At 37.9% G+C, this 19,158-nt stretch overlaps 1 protein-coding gene across 1 annotated transcript in view; it reads left to right on the top strand.

Moving 5' to 3' along the window:
• The window catches only part of LOC132898815 (uncharacterized), a 29,898-nt gene extending 11,604 nt beyond the window's left edge, over nucleotides 1-18,294 (top strand). Inside the window, exons 4-5 of the mRNA XM_060940480.1 lie at nucleotides 15,764-15,801; nucleotides 15,937-18,294. Of these exons, the coding sequence (XP_060796463.1) occupies nucleotides 15,764-15,801; nucleotides 15,937-16,257 (359 nt within the window). The 3' untranslated portion in view covers nucleotides 16,258-18,294. The remainder of the gene's footprint in view (nucleotides 1-15,763; nucleotides 15,802-15,936) is intronic.
• The last annotated feature ends 864 nt before the right edge of the window (nucleotides 18,295-19,158 follow it).

The raw sequence follows: 19,158 nt of genomic DNA, 5'->3' as shown, positions 1-19,158 counted from the left end.
CTTTACATTTGGATTCGTAGAGAAGTCTGATAATGATCTGATAATGATCAGTCAAATAACATCTGAGCCAGGAAAGAGCCTTTGTGTTAACTCCTATACCAAAAGCCACATTGAGATCAAGCCACACAAGTAAGAACTCACACCCCTGAGGCCAGTACTTAGTCATTTACTACTTTAACCAGCATAGGGTAGAGTGTGTTATAAAATACAGTGTAGCATGTGTTGCAGAATGTAGTGTACATCATGGAATATACAGTCCCCTCTAAAAGTATTGAAACAGCAAGGCCAATTTTTTGTTTGTTTGTTTTTACTATACCCTGAAGACATTTGGGTTTGAGATCAAATTTCTGACAGTTGATCAGAATTTCTGCTTTCATTTCTAGATATTTACATATAGATGAGTTAAAACCTTATGCTTTTTCCCCCTCATGAAGTCCTTTGTTGTGTTGGAAGTGTATTTTGGGTCATTATGGTGTTACATGATGAAGTTCCTCCAAAGTAGGTTGAAGGCATTTCTCTGTAAATTGGCAGAGTGTTTTTGCAGACTTCTGCGTTCATTTTGCTGCTACCATCATAAGTTACATCATCAACAAGTGTTGCCAGGCAAAACAAACCTCGCCCTGGTAGCACTTATGCATACTTGCCAACCCTCCCGATTTTAGCCTCTGTCTCAAACTGGATAATCTCCCGGTTTTGGGGAAATCCCTACCGCCAAGTTAAAAAATACTCCCGATTTTGTCATGATCCGCCCCGGACTTCCACTCCGGAGATTTACTATCTCCCAGTTCAGTGCAATCCTGATCCGGGACAGGACTTCCATCTTGCCGGCATTCACTTCCTGGTCACAGGCCGTTCTCAGCATATAAACATAGACGTGGCATTGAGCTGGTGGCCCCGTTGCTGGGATACGTCAGAGTGTCCGCCATATTGGATGTGGCAAATCTTCCCCGTAAACCAATGCAAGTAAATGGACTGAACTTCATAAAGCCCCTTTCTACAATAATATTTAACTCGATGCCTTTTATTCACCCATTAAGACACACACGTATATATTTGGGAAACAAACAGGCATCAAAACAACATATATAACTTTTAACGTGATGGTTATAAATAGTGTGCGAAATACCCGTCAATATTCCGTGGGAGGTGTGATCTAAATTTCCTCAACATGCAGCAGGCCTACCGGAATCAAGCTATCGGAAACTTGTTTTTTTGTTGTTGTTTTTTTGTTTTTTTATTCCGCTGCTACTATCGTAGGCTACTAACGATATCTACACATCAAGGCATGTTTTGGAGCTCAGCGGGGATCGTGTAGAATAATGTGCTGTGCTTATGCTGCTGAAGCCATGCCGTGCTGTCTCCGCATCACTTTCATTAAATGCCGTGCAGATAGGCTATAAAATGTCTCCAAAAACAATTTTTGCAATATACAGTGCTATATGGAAAAAATTCAATTAAACCATATTACAATGGGATTGCTCCATGTGATTGCTTCACATTCAGAAAGGTTAAAAACATTCATCATACGTTCAAAAACGTTCATCATAATGTGGCACTGTATTATCTAATTCTCACTGCTTATAACTATACACCTACCCGGTGGAGATGAGCTGGGAAACTAAAGACTGAAGGAACAGCTCCCTCTCTGATCCTGACTGTCTGACCTGTTCTGTCAAAATCCTCCGTTCTGAAGTGTTCACTGTAGAGCATGGATGACGGAGTAGCAGAAAACCCTTCCCGTCGGACAGCTGTCTCCCACTGCTTTTTCATGTCTTTATTTTTGGGAAACCTACATTGTATGTGAAAAGTTAGCTAAGCAACTAACAACAATCAGCGTAGTTACGAAGGAAATACTTTGTTGTTTGGAGACAGGTTTTACCGAGCGGCTATTATGCGCGAGACTTCATATTAGCCACAAAGTCAGAAAAATCTGTTCGTAAAATTACGTTATAATGACCAAATACAATGAAAAGTATTTTTCCAGTCTCACCTGTGAAAGGTACAGTAATCCCATGTGATCTCGTTTGGACGGTAAACCTGTTGGTACAGTTAAACGCAGCACATGAATGAGGCATCTTTATTCTCGGCTACTGTCTAGACGCTATACCAGAGACGGTTGAAGAATCTCCACTTTGCCACATCCAATATGGCGGCGAGGATGACGTATGATTCTACGCAGAATGCGGCGTCTATGTTTATATGTCTATGCCAGAGACGGTTGAAGAATCTCCACTTTGCCACATCCAATATGGCGGCGAGGATGACGTATGATTCTACGCAGAAGGCGGCGTCTATGTTTATATGTCTATGATTCTCAGAAGGGGACTTTGCCAGAATGTCTTGTCTGCTTCTCATGTCGTCTCTGTGCCATTTTTTGCTTCCTGATTTTTGCTCTCTGGTTTGCCTGGTCTTAGCCACAGTTTTTTGTACTCACGTTTTGTTATATTTTTTTCTTGTTTTTTGCACTATGGTTGTTGTCTGAACTATTTTTCATGGTTTTTTTTCATATTAGCACTTTGTCTACCTCATTGTTGTTTGGATTATTTTTGTTTGTTGATTATTTTTTTTTAGACTTTAATTAAATCTTTTTTTTTTAATTCTTTGGATTTTCTGATTTGTGTTCTGCTATTGGATCCTAACTCACCACATCTCGCCACCCTTAACATATTCTGTCCAATCAGAATCGTATGAGAAACTGCTGACGTCAACTGACGTTTTTAACCAATCAACGAACAGAACGACAGTCACTTCCGTAATGTAGGATTCACCCCTATGGATTCACCCAGGCTGTCCGACATTGTTTACAAGCAGTCATTCATCATGGCCATTAAACCCAATACCAAACGGCAAAAATATGAATGCAAATACCAGGTTGCATGGGAGAATGAATTTCCATGGATAAGCAAATGTTTGGTCAGCCAGTTACACATTTTAAGATAAAGATACCTTAAATCAGAATATAATGGACATTTGAGTGTGAAATTAAACTAGTCTTCCATTCTATTTCAGAAACAAACTGTACAACTTCTAAAGTGTTTAGTGAAATTTTGCATGACACAGAATTTGTTTGGTGAGTGTATTTGAATAGTGTGGTAGCATCTTAGTGCTATTTTAAATTTATGTTTGAAAGTTTTAAGTGAAAGTTTACAAGTGAATTATCTGGAAAGTGATTGATTTTGATAGAGTTTTGAGGTTTTAAGTGAAAGATTATTAGTGAGTGTATTTTGGTAGGACTAAAATTTTGCATTCGAGTGAATTTCTTTGTGGAGTATATTTTGATAGTATGGTAGTATTTATAGTGCCATTTTTCAATTTTGTTTGAATTTGCAAATGAGCAAATTCCTTTGATGCATTCCGATAGGATTTTGATAGTATTTCTAGTGCCTTTTAAAAATTCTGTTGGAAAGTGTTTAGTGAGAGAGATGCATTTTAGTAGTACTAAGACAGTGCAGTATTTATTTAATTGAGTTGTTACTACTTTGGTCAAATCTTATTAAGCTCTCTGTATTTTTACATGAGCTTACAGAAGGAAAACACATTTGATGCAATCCAATAAAACTTTCATTCACTGTGACTATTTTAAGAAATGATAAACATTCTTCTAAAGCATCACTTGTGGGTCATTCCGTGTGAAATCATCAGGTGCCTCCCAGGTTACCGACTCGGATTCTCATGTTTTTTTTTGCAAGTACCTACATATGTCTGATGAACACATGCAGAATATTTCTGCTTAATTCCAAGTAGTTTTTTAGATATAAATTTTTTAATAAGGGTACCCACAATCCTATTTTTCACTCACGAACGCATTTTGAGCTTTTTTATTTTTCATTTTTAAAAGGCATTATCTCAGCTAAAAATGCAGATATAAAGCTCAAATTTGGAATACACCCTATTTGGGCACCCCAGATACAGCAGTAAATTTAAAAAATGGGATACAGAGCTAATTTTTCATTCTGTAGCATCACAAAAATGGCAGTTTGTCCATTCTCACAAAAAATTACAAAATTTCAAAGAGCTGTACTAAAGAAGGGATTCAATGGATAATCTTCATATTGTAGAATACACATATCTGGGGTACTAGTTATATGTGTGTAAAACATTGTGGTCATAACTTGAAGGGTTTTTGAATTATTGACTCTTGAAAATCGACCATGATCGTAGAATGTCAAAAATAGGCCTCCAGTCTCTTTATGATTTGACCATGTGGGCAAGTGCTCAGCCACTTCATAATTTTTTTGTGGAGAGCATATTGATATACCAACTTTATGTCAAGACTTTTTTATCTAGCCCAAATGCCTTCATAGTGAAAAAAATTTGCAAAGTAGGGTACCATAACATGGCGCGCACCAATTTTGAACCTGTATTTGCATATTCAGAAAATAATATATCAGCTCTGAATGGAAGCATAAAGCTCAAATTTGGTATTTACAATATTTGGCACCCCAAAATAATGGATCAACTTTGAAAGACAGATTACTGAGCTTATTTTTTCTTTCATGGCATCATAAATTTAGCAATTCAGTCATCATCGCAATATTCAATTGATATTATAGAAACAATATGCCTGGTAAAAAGAAAGGGTTTTTATTCTACAATTAGCATAAAATAAACATTAATAACCATCATCAGATTTACTTTGTATAATTACAAAAAACAGCAGAAATGCAAAGTTTTTAACAGTATTTGACAGTACTTAAAATTCTTCAGCTTCAAATCCATATCCAAAGCACTGATCAATATATATATAGTTCTATACCTATATATGTATTATATATACATGTATATCATGTGTCTAATGGGAAGATTTTTCCAAGAATTTCACAGTAGTTTTCAACTTTTGAATTTCAGGAAAATATCTTTAACTTTTTTTAAGTCTGTTTCAGCAAGCTTGTATCGCCTGCCACTAGCGTCAGCTATCAGTGGTGCTTCTACGGGGCACATAATATGCTGGAATTCTTACAGCTGAGGGAATGTACAACTGGGCAGCCAGCAATGTGGACAAAACACATTTTTTTCTTTGTCACAACTCAGAATATTCAGTACAATGCTTCATCTTTTTCACTTGATGAGTGCTTCAGCTTGACAAAGAAGGTGGCAGGTACTCGATCACATCACTCCTTCATACCCCAATCTGCTAATAAAATGGAAATGAGGAGAGTATCTGGAGATGATATGTACACTTCAGTTTACATAGGGTCAGAAATTGAACAGTCAACCAGCCAGCAGACACAAGATCAGCCTGCCACTCTGCCTGTTGATGTTAATCTTTACCAACCTGGAAGATACATTGCTTGTATTTATGATAATAGTCGGTATATAGGAAACATCATGCAAAGGAATGATGATGAACAGGATGTTTATGTTAACTTTATGAAAGAACACAGAGGAAACAAATTTTCTTGGCCTCCAGAAAACCAAAAGGACGAGTGCTGGGTGCCATTCCAGCATATTATGTGCCCCGTAGCTGACGCTAGTGGCAGGCGATACAAGCTTGCTGAAACAGACTTAAAAAAAGTTAAATATATTTTCCTGAAATTCAAAAGTTGAAAACTACTGTGAAATTCTTGGAAAAATCTTCCCATTAGACACATGATATACAGTACATGTACATGTATATATAATACATATATAGATAGTTTTCACTGACGTCACGGCATTCCGGGGAACGCCCTCCAGCCGCCATATTGTGGGGCAAACAAAGGACCATCGCCATTACCGGCTACGTTATCTCGGACGAATTTATAAAGTTATATGGTCAGTTTTCTAAAATAAAGATCAATGTCGGCAAAATCAAGCAAATGGAAGTATATGGATACATTGGACGACATCTCACGACAACGGTATGCAGCCAAACTGGCCTTGATTGGGGGAATTGACCCCTACGAAGTGGACAAAGATGCATTTTCAAGTGACTGTGCAGGGCTGCCATCCATATCGTACCCTGATATTGTGAACTATTTCGTGAATAGTAAAAGTGCTTACACACTTGACGACCTCAAAGCATACAAGTCGCTGGAATCATACAATTATTTTGTCTGTGGCTGGGTCCGTGAAGTCCACCATATAAAAACAAGTGACAGTCGTGTCCTAATTACAGCCAAGGTATGTAAACACTGGAATTTTCTGATCTGAACCTATTTTTTAATTATCAATCACTTGGCACACTCATGTATTTTATTTACTGAAACTGTCTTACTACTATTATGAATACTGTGCAATATTACTTTGCATCGGAAAGCTGCGCACATTTGCGCGAAGCTGCGCAAATGTGCGCAGCTTTCCGATTCACTGTTTTTTTTCTCATCCTTATACTTCCTATGTTTCATGGATTGTAACGGATTTGCTTATTTAGTCATTTTAATACAGAATTTACTTTGAAATTATAATCAGACACTCCAACGCCCCCCCTAAAAAAAAAAAATCGGATCTGCGCGATTCAGCCGTGAAAAAGGTGGCATCCGCCAAAAGGCATGCTGTTTGCATCCCTGCATACAGAATAGACCTAAAATGTTTTTCAAAAATGACCCTTGCATGAGGGCGGCACGGTGGTGTAGTGGTTAGCCCTGTCGCCTCACAGCAAGAAGGTCCTGTGTTCGAGCCCCGGGGCCGGCGAGGGCCTTTCTGTGTGGAGTTTGCACGTTCTCCCCGTGTCCGCGTGGGTTTCCTCCGGGTGCTCCGGTCCAAAGACATGCAGGTTAGGTTAACTGGTGACTCTAAATTGACCGTAGGTGTGAGTGTGAATGATTGTCTGTGTCTATGTGTCAGCCCTGTGATGACCTGGCGACTTGTCCAGGGTGTACCCCGCCTTTCACCCGTAGTCAGCTGGGATAGGCTCCAGCTTGCCTGCGACCCTGTAGAAGGATAAAGCGGCTAGAGATAATGAGATGAGATGAGACCCTTGCATGAGTGAAGTGACAAGTGTCAAATAGAAACGTGACAAACGAGCGATATTAAGTGTACATTACAATGTAAACTTACACTCAGTGGTTCCAGTTAGGCATTCTCCAGAGATTGTTTACACAATGTTTTGGTTTCCAAAAACAAACTTAAACACAATTGATTGTTTATTTAAACAACTTACCACTTATAAAATGATTGGAGCAGACTTTGCTGTGTTTGGAAGGCTGATAATCCTTGCAGTTGATTCTTGCAAGCCATAGATTTCTCCTTTGTATGCTGAGTTTCTTTGTTTGCTCGCCTTCGTGCTCCCGTACAGTGGGAATTCCATAAAAGCTCCGCTTGACGTCATCATCTGACCTATTATGACAGCCGTGAATACAACAGGTGTGCACCATTGCTAGCTTTAAATAGCCTGCTTGGGTTATTTTGAAGACTTTGTACTCATGCGTTACAATGTGTGCTCAGTGACCCATACAGTAAGCTTGACCCGCAAGATGGCTGCCACTAGGGAATCCCCGACTCTGTGACGTCATGTGAAAACTATCTATAGGTATAGAACTATATATATATTGATCAGTGCTTTGGATATGGATTTGAAGCTGAAGAATTTTAAGTATTGTCAAGTACTGTTAAAAACTTTGTATTTCTGCTGTTTTTTGTAATTATACAAAGTAAATCTGATGATGGTTATTAATGTTTATTTTATACTAATTGTAGAATAAAAACCCTTTTTACCAGGCATATTGTTTCTATAATATCAATTGAATATTGCGATGATGACTGAATTGCTAAATTTATGATGCCATGAAAGAAAAAATAAGCTCAGTAATCTGTCTTTCAAAGTTGATCCATTATTTTGAGGTGCCAAATATTGTAAATACCAAATTTGAGCTTTATGCTTCCATTCAGAGCTGATATATTGCTTTCTGAATATGCAAATACAGGTTCAAAATTGGTTCGCGCCATGTTACGGTACCCTACATTGCAAATTTTTTTCACTATGAAGGCATTTGAGCTAGATAAAAAAATTTTGACATAAAGTTGGTATATCAATATGCTCTCCACAAAAAAATTATGAAGTGGCTGAGCACTTGCCCACATGGTCAAATCATAAAGAGACTGGAGGCCTATTTTTGACATTCTACAATCATGTTCGATTTTCAAGTCAATAATTCAAAACCCTTCAAGTTATGACCACAATGTTTTACACACATACAGTATAACTAGTACCTCAGATATGTGTATTCTACAATATGAAGATTATCCATTGAATCCCTTCTTTAGTACAGCTCTTTGAAATTTTGTAATTTTTTGCGAGAATGGACAAACTGCCATTTTTGTGAGGCTACAGACTGAAAAATTAGCTCTGTATCCCATTTTTGAAATTTACTGCTGTATCTGGGGTGCCCAAATAGGGTGTATTCCAAATTTGAGCTTTATATCTGCATTTTTAGCTGAGATAATGCCTTTTAAAAATGAAAAAAAAAAAGCTCAAAATGCATTCGCGAGTGTAAAATAGGATTGTGGGTACCCTTATTAAAAAATTATATCTAAAAAAACTACTTGGAATTAAGCAGAAATATTTAGCATGTGTTCATCAGACATATGTGGGTACTTGTAAAAAAAAAAAATCATGAGAATCCGAGTCGGTGACCCGGGAAGATTTTGGAAAATCTGATGATTTCACACGGAATGACCTTTGTGTTATTTTCTGTGGGTCTCTGTATGTATACAATATTCAGGCATGAGATTTTTCAGCTAAAAATCTGATTTAAGCAGACTTCCCTTTCATTGTTATTATATTAAAATTCAAGACGAGTATTATTTCAGATTTTTCACTCTGAGCTCTCTCATGCCTGATACATAAATCCCATAACCTATAGTAATTGATAGAACAATATCAACAATTCAAAAACTCTTTAATTGTATAAATTTCAAATGGTTTGCAATTAATTGGGATCCACTGTTTTTATCAATTCAACCGCGCATCATACCCTCGTCCAATTGAAAATGTCATTCACGCACTTTTCTCCCCCATGAGAATTTTGAAAAGTTGGCAAGTATGACTTATGATGAATATGAAGGAAGATATCACACAAAAAATAGGTACCCTATGGGTACATGTAGCTACTGCTTATTATGTCCATACAGTAAATATAGCATATATACGCACGTGTGTGTGTGTGTGTGTGTGTGTGTGTGTGTGTGTGTGTGTGTTTACTCTATGAGGCAGTAGCCACAAAAATGAAGCGTAATCCAAAAATGAACAATTTTTTAAAATCAAAGAAGTAAAATATACCAAGTGTCTGTACATATATTATTTACCAGCTGGGAGGTCCATATCGTGAAATACCATGACCGAGGTCTTGAAAATACTGACTGAGGCCTCTGGGCCGAGGTCACGGTATTTTACGATACAGACCGACCTGAAGCTGGTAAATAATATATTTAATTTTTTCTTTACCAAATTCTAACAGAAAATGAGAGCGCCTGAAAGGGAAACCATATTTAGAACAAACCTGCTACAAGCTCATCAAAAACCTGTTTGACAAGCTACGTTAGCTCAGAATTTTCCAAAAAGAAAACTTGATCTAGATCACTTCCCTGATCTAGGCGACAAAAATGTTGACAAAAAATTGCTACTACGTTTGTTGTTGTTGTGAACAAGCGAGTTGCCAAAGATCCATAACCAGGGTCCGGATCGTAGGATTTCGGACCGCTTGTGAGCCAATCAGAGCGCGCGATTTGATGGAAACCGGACCGCGAAAAAAAATAATTTATATTATTCTACTCTTACCTCTTAGTTTCCGAAACTGAAACCTCCAAACCGAGGCTGACATACACACGCTGTCACCAGGACCGAAATTCTTAATTCCCGGAAAAGGCCCAGCGCTAAAGCTCAGTGGAACACACTTTCCCTCTGTAATAAGCATAAACATGTCTGAAAGCGATTTCTTTAGTCTAGTCCATTTATTTTGAATGGTGAACTGAATTGTATACACTCACCGGCCATTTTAATTGGAACGCATGTATGCGCATGCGCAGTGTGTGATTGTTACGCTCGTACATTCTAGCATCACGATGACATAGTGGCTAGCGCCTCTATATGAGGCAGCAGACACAACAAAAACGAGTTTGACCTTTTTGGTGACCTTGACTGGATGACCCCCAAAATGTTTGAGGTTCTATTTGAGACCAATGCCCATCTATCCTGAAAGTTTCATGAAGATTGATCCAGCTGTTTTTCCGTAATATCATTAACAAAAAAACAAAGAAACCCGACTGAAAACAATACCTCACCCCGGTGGACTCCATCCCGGGTGAGGTAATAAAGCCTAGTGAGCCTGTTCCAGAAGCAGCCATGCAAGCCCAAACCATGACACGACCGCCACCATACTTTACCAATGAGCTTGTATGTTTTGGATCAGGAGCCTATCCTTTCTTTCTTGATACTTTGGCCTTTCCATCACTTTGGCCAGGGTTAATATTGGTCCCAGAAATTTTGTGGCTCATCTCCTCTTTTTTCATCATTTCTTTCTGTAAATACCAATCTGGGTTTGAGATTCTTACTGCTTATGAGTAGTTTGTTTTGCAGTCTGGCCTCTTTATTTCTGCTCTGCAATTTATCTTCAAATGGTGGACTGTGACACCTTCATCCCTAGAGATTGTTGTTGATGTCATGGTTGTTTTGGGGGTTTTCTTCACAGCTCTGTTGTTTTTCTTGGTTGACCTATATAATGTGTGGAATATATCGCACAATGTGTTACAGAATATAGTGTAGAGCGTGTTTTAGAACATAGTGTAGGATATGTCATGGAATGTAATAGTGTGTTGTAGAAAATAGTGTAGAATGTGTACAGAATATAGTGTAAAGTGTGTTATAGAACATTGTATTAAATGTGTTAAAGAATATAGTGTAGAATGTGTCATGTAATATAGTGTAGGGTGTACTATAAAACATACTGTGGAATGTGTTACAGAAGAGTGTAGAATGTATTATACTGTAGAACATTTTGGAGGATGTGTTACAGAATATAATGTAGAGTGTATTATAGAACATACTGTAGAATGTGTTACAGAAGATGGTGTAGAATGTGTTCCAGAATCCAATTCCAATTCAGTTCAACTTTATTCACACACAGTATATAATATGAGAAAGAAAATGTACTAAAAGGCTTAGCACAATTATATATAATAGAAAAAGAATTTGCAAACAATAGTTACTACAGGGTGGCACGGTGGTGTAGTGGTTAGCACTGTCGCCTCACAGCAAGAAGGTCCTGGGTTCGAGCCCAGCGGCTGGCGATGGCCTTTCTGTGTGGAGTTTTCATGTTCTCCCCATGTCTGCATCGGTTTCCTCCGGGTACTCCGGTTTCCCCCACAGTCCAAAGACATGCAGGTTAGGCTAATTGGTGGCTCTAAATTGACCGTAGGTGCGAATGGTCGCCTCTGTGTCAGCCCTGCGATGACCTGGCGACTTGTCCAGGGTATACCCCGCCTCTCACCCGTAGTCAGCTGGGATAGGCTCCAGCTTGCCTGCGACCCTGTAGAAGGATAAAGCGGCTAGAGATAATGAGATGAGATGAGACCCTTGCATGAGTGAAGTGACAAGTGTCAAATAGAAACGTGACAAATGAGCGATATTAAGTGTACATTACAATGTAAACTTACACTCAGTGGTTCCAGTTAGGCATTCTCCAGAGATTGTTTACACGATGTTTTGGTTTCCAAAAACAAACTTAAACACAATTGATTGTTTATTTAAACAACTTACCACTTATAAAATGATTGGAGCAGACTTTGCTGTGTTTGGAAGGCTGATAATCCTTGCAGTTGATTCTTGCACCAATAGTCACCAATAGTCAGCTGGGATAGGCTTCAGCTTGCCTGTGACCCTGTACAGGATAAGCAGCTACAGATAATGGATGGATGGATAGTTACTACAGTTATTGATGTAAGGTGTGTGTGGCTGTTGAAATAGTATAAACTTTTGTCAACAGCCACCCATGTCATATTATAATTTTTTCTTGTTAGAACAAGAGAACTATACAAATATACACTGCAGCTAAATACTGTCAGTATTGTTGTTGTGAGTTGAAACTCTAACCAAACTACAAACATGGCTTCCCAAGACTATAACATCCAAAGTTCACAGCACCCCTGTCTCCCTCTTATTAAGTTCAGCTGACTGTCGTTAACTGTTAATCAGCAGTGCTACTTAAACCTCTCCCTCACATACCTTCAGTGCGAAGTATTGTTCTGTGTTTACCCAGTCATACTGAGCCTTTCCTGTCTGTCTGTCTGCATCTAGTTTCCTGAACCTTTGCTATGTTTAACCGTTTAACTCTTTAGTCTGCTCTCTACTATTCTGTTTGCCGATCGACCGACCCCTGCATGCTTTCTGACTACGAGTTTGCTTACTGATTTGACTATGCTTCCTGTTTGCATCCCCGCTCTCCCCTGCACTTACCGTACATCCGTGAGTGCCTGCATTCTGACATAATCTAAATACACAATGTAGAATTTAACATAACAGAATATAATGTAGAATGTGATACAGATTATAGGGTACAGTGTGTTATACAGCATTGTGTAGAATGTGTATGGAATATAGTGTTGAACAGGACCAACCAATTTGGGGCCCGCAGGCCAAATTGGCCTGCCATGGTATTTAACAATTTCATGCATATTCTCCTTTTATTTTGAAAGTGTTGGAAATTCCTAACTGTACTGACTATAAAACATCAATTTTTGTGTAGCTAAAAAGTATATAATCAGTTTTATAGCAATGTACAGCACAGTCCTGAAAAGCTTCCATATTAAATCACATACATCTTTTCTATGAAGCATTACGGTATTCTCTCTCTCTCTCTCTCTCTCTCTCTCTCTCTTCCATTTTACATTTTCAATATTTTGTTTCAATACATTTTTACACAACAACAGAAGGGAGTGATAATCATAAAGTATTGCTCATCTAAAGTATAGAGGGTATTTTAATATTATTCTTTTTAAAGAAACACCCATGTGCTGTGCATGTATATTATGTCACTTGCTGAGTCAGCCAGGCAAAATTAAATGAAAATTGGCAAGACAACTATTTGTTTTTCAAAAATAAATTCAACAGCAGTTTGTCTCATTTGCAGACAGTGTCATTTTGAACAAATATAAAATCTGTCATCACGACAAAATGAAACATTCTCAGTATAGCTGCAAGGATGGAAATGAGAAGGCAATTAACCGCTAGTTACACTTAACTCTCAGCAGTACGCTTTGTTGCAGCCCTAAATATAATATCCAATATTGATTTTTTTTTTAAATTCAGTGTTGTCACTATGATATCTAACTTTAAATTTTTGTCAGTTTTTTAAGCTGAAATCAAATTTCCACTCTTGATTACAAACGTGGACAGTACAGCTGTTTTCAGCTTAATTTTCTAAAGCATCTTGAGTTGTATGCACTTTCTGTCAGAAAGGTGTCCTTTCTTTTAAAATATGTTTATGGTCCCAAAAAGAAGCATATGGGTGTTCAATTTTTTGACAATCATCTCTACAAATTAATACAATTACTGTTAAGTGGATTAAAGAGTACTGCTTTTATTATTTTGAAATTTTATTTTACATTTCGAATGTTAATTTTCTATAAAATATAATAGATTTTAATGCATTGTAATTTCACAGAACATCAGCATTTATTTTTGGCCCAAAGCCCTCCATCCAAATTTTAGAAATGAATTTGGCGTGGAGAATGTTCTATGGAATGTAGCGTAGAACCTGTTACAGAATATAGCGAAGAGTGCGTTGTAGAATTTACAGTGGTACTTGAAAGTTTGTGAACCCTTTAGAATTTTCTATATTTCTGCATAAATATGACCTAAAACATCATCAGATTTTCACACAAGTCCTAAAAGGATTAACAGTTAATTTGAAGGTGAAATTAGAGTCAGGTGTTTTCAATCAATGGGATGACAATCAGGTGTGAGTGGGCACCCTGTTTTATTTAAAGAACAGGGATCTATCAAAGTCTGATCTTCACAACACATGCTTGTGGAAGTGTATCATGGCACGAACAAACGAGATTTCTGAGGACCTCAGAAAAAGCGTTGTTGATGCTCATCAGGCTGGAAAAGGTTACAAAACCATCTCGAAAGAGTTTGGACTCCACCAATCCACAGTCAGACAGATTGTGTACAAATGGAGGAAATTCAAGACCATTGTTACCCTCTCCAGGAGTGGTCAACCAACAAAGATCACTCCAAGAGCAAGGCGTGTAATAGTCGTTGAGGTCACAAAGGACCCCAGGGTAACTTCTAAGCAACTGAAGGCCTCTCTCACATTGGCTAATGTTAATGTTCATGAGTCCACCATCAGGAGAACACTGAACAGCAACGGTGTGCATGGCAGGATTACAAGGAGAAAGCCACTGCTCTCCAAAAAGAACATTGCTGCTCGTCTGCAGTTTGCTAAAGATCACGTGGACAAGCCAGAAGGCTATTGGAAAAATGTTTTGTGGACGGATGAGACCAAAATAGAACTTTTTGGTTTAAATGAGAAGTGTTATTTTTTGGAGAAAGGAAAACACTGCATTCCAGCATTAGAACCTTATCCCATCTGTGAAACATGGTGGTGGTAGTATCATGGTTTGGGCCTGTTTTGCTGCATCTGGGCCAGGACGGCTTGCCATCATTGATGGAACAATGAATTCTGAATTATACCAGCAAATTCTAAAGGAAAATGTCAGGACATCTGTCCATGAACTGAATCTCAAGAGAAGGTGGGTCATGCAGCAAGACAACGACCCTAAGCACACAAGTCATTCTACCAAAGAATGGTTAAAGAAGAATAAAGTTAATGTTTTGGAATGGCCAAGTCAAAGTCCTGACCTTAATCCAATCGAAATGTTGTGGAAGGACCTGAAGCGAGCAGCTCATGTGAGGAAACCCACGAACATCCCAGAGTTGAAGCTGTTCTGTATGGAGGAATGGGTTAAAATTCCTCCAAGCTGGTGTGCAAGACTGATCAACATTTACCGGAAACGTTTAGTTGCAGTTATTGCTGCACAAGGGGGTCATACCAGATACTGAAAGCAAAGGTTCACATACTTTTGCCACTCACAGATATGTAATATTGGATCATTTTCCTCAATAAATAAATGACCAAGTATAATATTTTTGTCTCATTTGTTTAACTGGGTTCTCTTTATCTACTTTTAGGACTTGTGTGAAAATCTGATGATGTTTTAGGTCATATTTATGCAGAAATGTAGAAAATTCTAAAGCGTTCACAAACTTTCAAGCACCACTGTAGTATAGAACGTGTTATGGAATACAGTGTCAAACATGTTATAGAATATATTGAAGAGTGTACTACAGAACATTGTGTAGGATGTGTCATGGAATAACGTGTCAAGCATGTTCTAAAATTTCATGTAGAATGTGTTATGGAATATAGTGTAGGATGTATTATGGAATAAAGTGCCAAGCATGTTGTAAAATTTAGTGTACAATGTGCTATGGAATATAATCTCAAACACGTTATAGAATATATCGAAACGTGTGCTATAGAACATCGTGTAGGATGTGCTATGAATTAATATAGTAAATACAGTTGAACATGGTGTGAAATGTGTTATGGAATACTGTAGAATGTGTGAGGACACTAATAACAGAAAAAAGATGAATAAATGATGAGAGGAAACTATACCACGCTTACTGAAACTTGTTGCCGTGGTAACATGGTTGTGGTTGCATTCACACACACAGGAAACAGAGATGGTGTAAATGAGACAGCATTTTGCTTTGTAGAAATAAGTCTAAATTTATGAAAGTGTGAGAGTTAAAATATTGAAATATGAAATTTACTTACAGACAAAACTCCAACTGTGAACTCCACATCAGGACCACAGGTAAAAGAGCAAAGATCCACCACTCATCATACTCATCATACTCACATTAATCATTGTACAGCACTCATTTACTGTGTGTGTGTGTGTGTGTGTGTGTGTGTGTGTGTGTGTGTGTGTGTGTGTGTGTGTGTACAGGTGATACCTGATATTACCTGTGTTGATTACTGTGTTCTGGACTTTCCAAACCGAGCCGGAGAGAAAGTGAGGGGCACAGAGGAGCGAGTGGAGTATTCCCCCATCATGTTTCCGCCAAAAAAAACATCAGCACAAGACAATGAGAGTAAATCAACGGCCCAACAAAACAATGTAAAAACTATAACACTGCAACATGAGAACAGAGAAACTGACAAAGTGCCTGAGAAGCCACAAACACCAAAACCTAAACATCAGAAATGTCCTGAAAAAAAAAACCCACACCTAATCACAGCTTGTCAAGTGCAAAAGGCCCAAGTGTGATTCATGCAAACATATTTTTGGCTGTTAAATCCATTCTATGCATTTACTTTTTTGTTATTAGTTTGCAGAAAATGTACAAATTTTATGCAAAGGATATTTCAGGACTCTGAAATGCAGCACACTTAATGCTCATGCCTCATACTGACTTTCACAACAAAAATGGTTCTACAAGGTGCTCTGTATTTAACTCTTCAGTTATTACAGTTTCATTACATATCATCCTGCAAGGGAAAACAATCACGCCCTTATTTCTGTAGTGGTGATGTGCTCTCATCTACTTCCCCTCATCCACTTCCATTCAAAATCTGCAAAAACATGATACAGCAGCTGAGAAAATGTATAGAGCGTAAGGGTGAACATGTAGGGCATACATTGTAAATAATAAATGTAAAATTAAGTATTTGTAGTTTAACTCTCATTGGCTCCTAACTTTTTGAATACCCTTTATTAGACATAAAACACAGAGTCTTATTGCAGTGATGTATAAGCCAGAATACTTTGCTGCACTTGAGGGATGGAGATGTTATACACTTTTGAGTTGTTAAGGGAAGTAGACAAGGGCACGTTATAAATAGTACTGAAACACAAAGAGATGTTTGGTGTGAAAATGCACAGAGGAAGTTTGTGTGCAATTGGGAGAAACGTGACTGTTTAAATACAGCATATGCAACAATCTTGCAAAAGAGACAACTCTGTGTGTGTGTGTGTGTGTGTGTGTGTGTGTGTGTGTGTGTGTGTGTGTGTGTGTGTGTGTGTGTGTGTGTGTGTGTTGCAGTGCAATATGCTGATGTTACTTTGGTGACAACCACATACACCATGGTGTAAAATCTCCAAAACACACACACACAAGGACATTGCTACTGTAATACATTTTTCAAATGTAGTAAATCTACAAGGTGTCCGAAAAGTCAGCAACCAATGGGAATACGTTGAGCAAATATGTTGATCCAAATACGTTCAGCAAAATCCATAAAAACATGAACAGCAGCTGGGAAAAAGAGTCGAGTGTAAAAGTAAACATGTACAGAATTTATTGTAAATAAAAAATACAAATTTAAGTATACATCGTTTTACTTTCATTGGTTCCTGACTTTTCAGACACCCTGTACTATACATATAAAAGATATCATTTTATGTATATAATCAGTGTGATGAAATGCAACAGTAATCTAAAATCTTTATATCATCAGTGTTCTTCTGTACCTGTACATATAATGACATAAAATTATGATATACGCTCAGCAGCCACTTTAATAGGAACCTGTTCTTGATACTAAGATTCCTGTTCTTGGCTGGCAGGAGTAGAATTCAATGTAGTCTTCTGCTGTTGCTTGCTGAGATGCTTTTCTGCTCACCACAGTTGTAAAGAGTTACTATGAGTTGCTATGAGTATCCTTCCTGGCAGCTCAAACCAATCTGGCCGTTTTCCTCTGACCTCCCTTATCAACAAGGCGTTTGTTTCCACCCACAGAACTGTCGCTCAAAAATGTTTTTTGTTTAGTTTTTCACACCATTCTGTGTAAACTCTAGAGACTTTTGTGTGTGAAAACCCCAGGAGATCAGCAGTTTCTGAAATACTCAAACCAGTCCATCTGGCACCAACACCCATGCCGCAGTGAAAGTCACACTTTGAGATCACAATTTTTCCCATTCTGATGTTTGAAGTGAACATTAACTGAAGCTCTTGATTTGTATCTGCATGATTTTATGCACTGTGCTGCTGTCAAGGGATCGGCTGATTAGATCACTGCGTAAAACAGCAGGTGTATGGGTGTTCCTAATCAAGGGTCCGGTGAGTGTATGAGTGATATTGTTAGTATTGTGATACACTAGTATAATGACATCGCAGTAAATAAATTGTTATATATCTGCGACAGATTGTGATGATCTGTCAGTGTAGAGGGAGATTAAATCTGTAATCATTAAATCTTTCTCAAAATAAACCTCAAAACAATGAGAAAGTTTCTCTACATTCTGACTTTGTGTTACATGTTAAATCTGGTTTTATATTCATATCTTTACAAGGCTGTGTAATATCCTCTCGATATATAAAACATATAATAAACACTATAGTGAAATATTTTCTATACCATCAGTGTAATGTTGTGTTTTATCACACACCCAGTGTTATTGATCTGGCCTGAGTTTCCCAAAAGCACCGCAGCACAAAGATCATCGTTAAATGATAGAGCAAGCAGCACAATGAACACTCTCTCTCCTAGTTAAGATGCTCTTAGCATTAAGAGACTTTTGGGAAACCCAGCCCTGTTCAGTGTGAGAGAAGGTTTACATTGAGTTCATTCTAACATGGTCTCATTTCTATAGTAACAGCTCATTCACAGGGACTTGTACTTTGGACTTTTCACATAAATTGATTATTATTATTATTATTATTGTGTAAATGTGAGTGTGAATGGTTGTCTGTGTCTATGTGTCAGCCCTGTGATGACCTGGCGACTTGTCCAGGGTGTACCCCGCCTTTCGCCCATAGTCAGCTGGGATAGGCTCCAGCTTGCCTGCGACCCTGTAGAAGGATAAAGCGGCTAGAGATAATGAGATGAATGAATGAATGAGATTATTATTATTATTATTATTGAAATGTTGCTATGGTGGAGTTTTCTGTAAGCATAGATTTATTTAACATTAATTGAAGAACTCTGCAGCATTTTGTAACAGTCAGAGGTAAAGCTGTGTAATGTTAAGATCTTCAGGACAGAAGAGTTTATGGTTTGCAGTTTTTCTACAGTATGACAAGCTGCGTTTTTTATTTGTTTGTTTTTGTTAACTTTAAGAGAAAGAGAAAAATAGAGGCTAGTGAGAGAACGACTATATCCATGATAAGTGAAAACAGGAACTAACCTGTTTTACTGACATTTTGCAATGAACTGTAACTACTCTATA

The sequence above is a fragment of the Neoarius graeffei genome, chromosome 15 (genome assembly GCF_027579695.1).
Source record: "Neoarius graeffei isolate fNeoGra1 chromosome 15, fNeoGra1.pri, whole genome shotgun sequence".
NCBI lineage: Eukaryota > Metazoa > Chordata > Actinopteri > Siluriformes > Ariidae > Neoarius > Neoarius graeffei.
The sequence above is the reverse complement of the archived record's forward strand: the minus strand, read 5'-3'. Positions and strand labels throughout refer to the sequence as shown.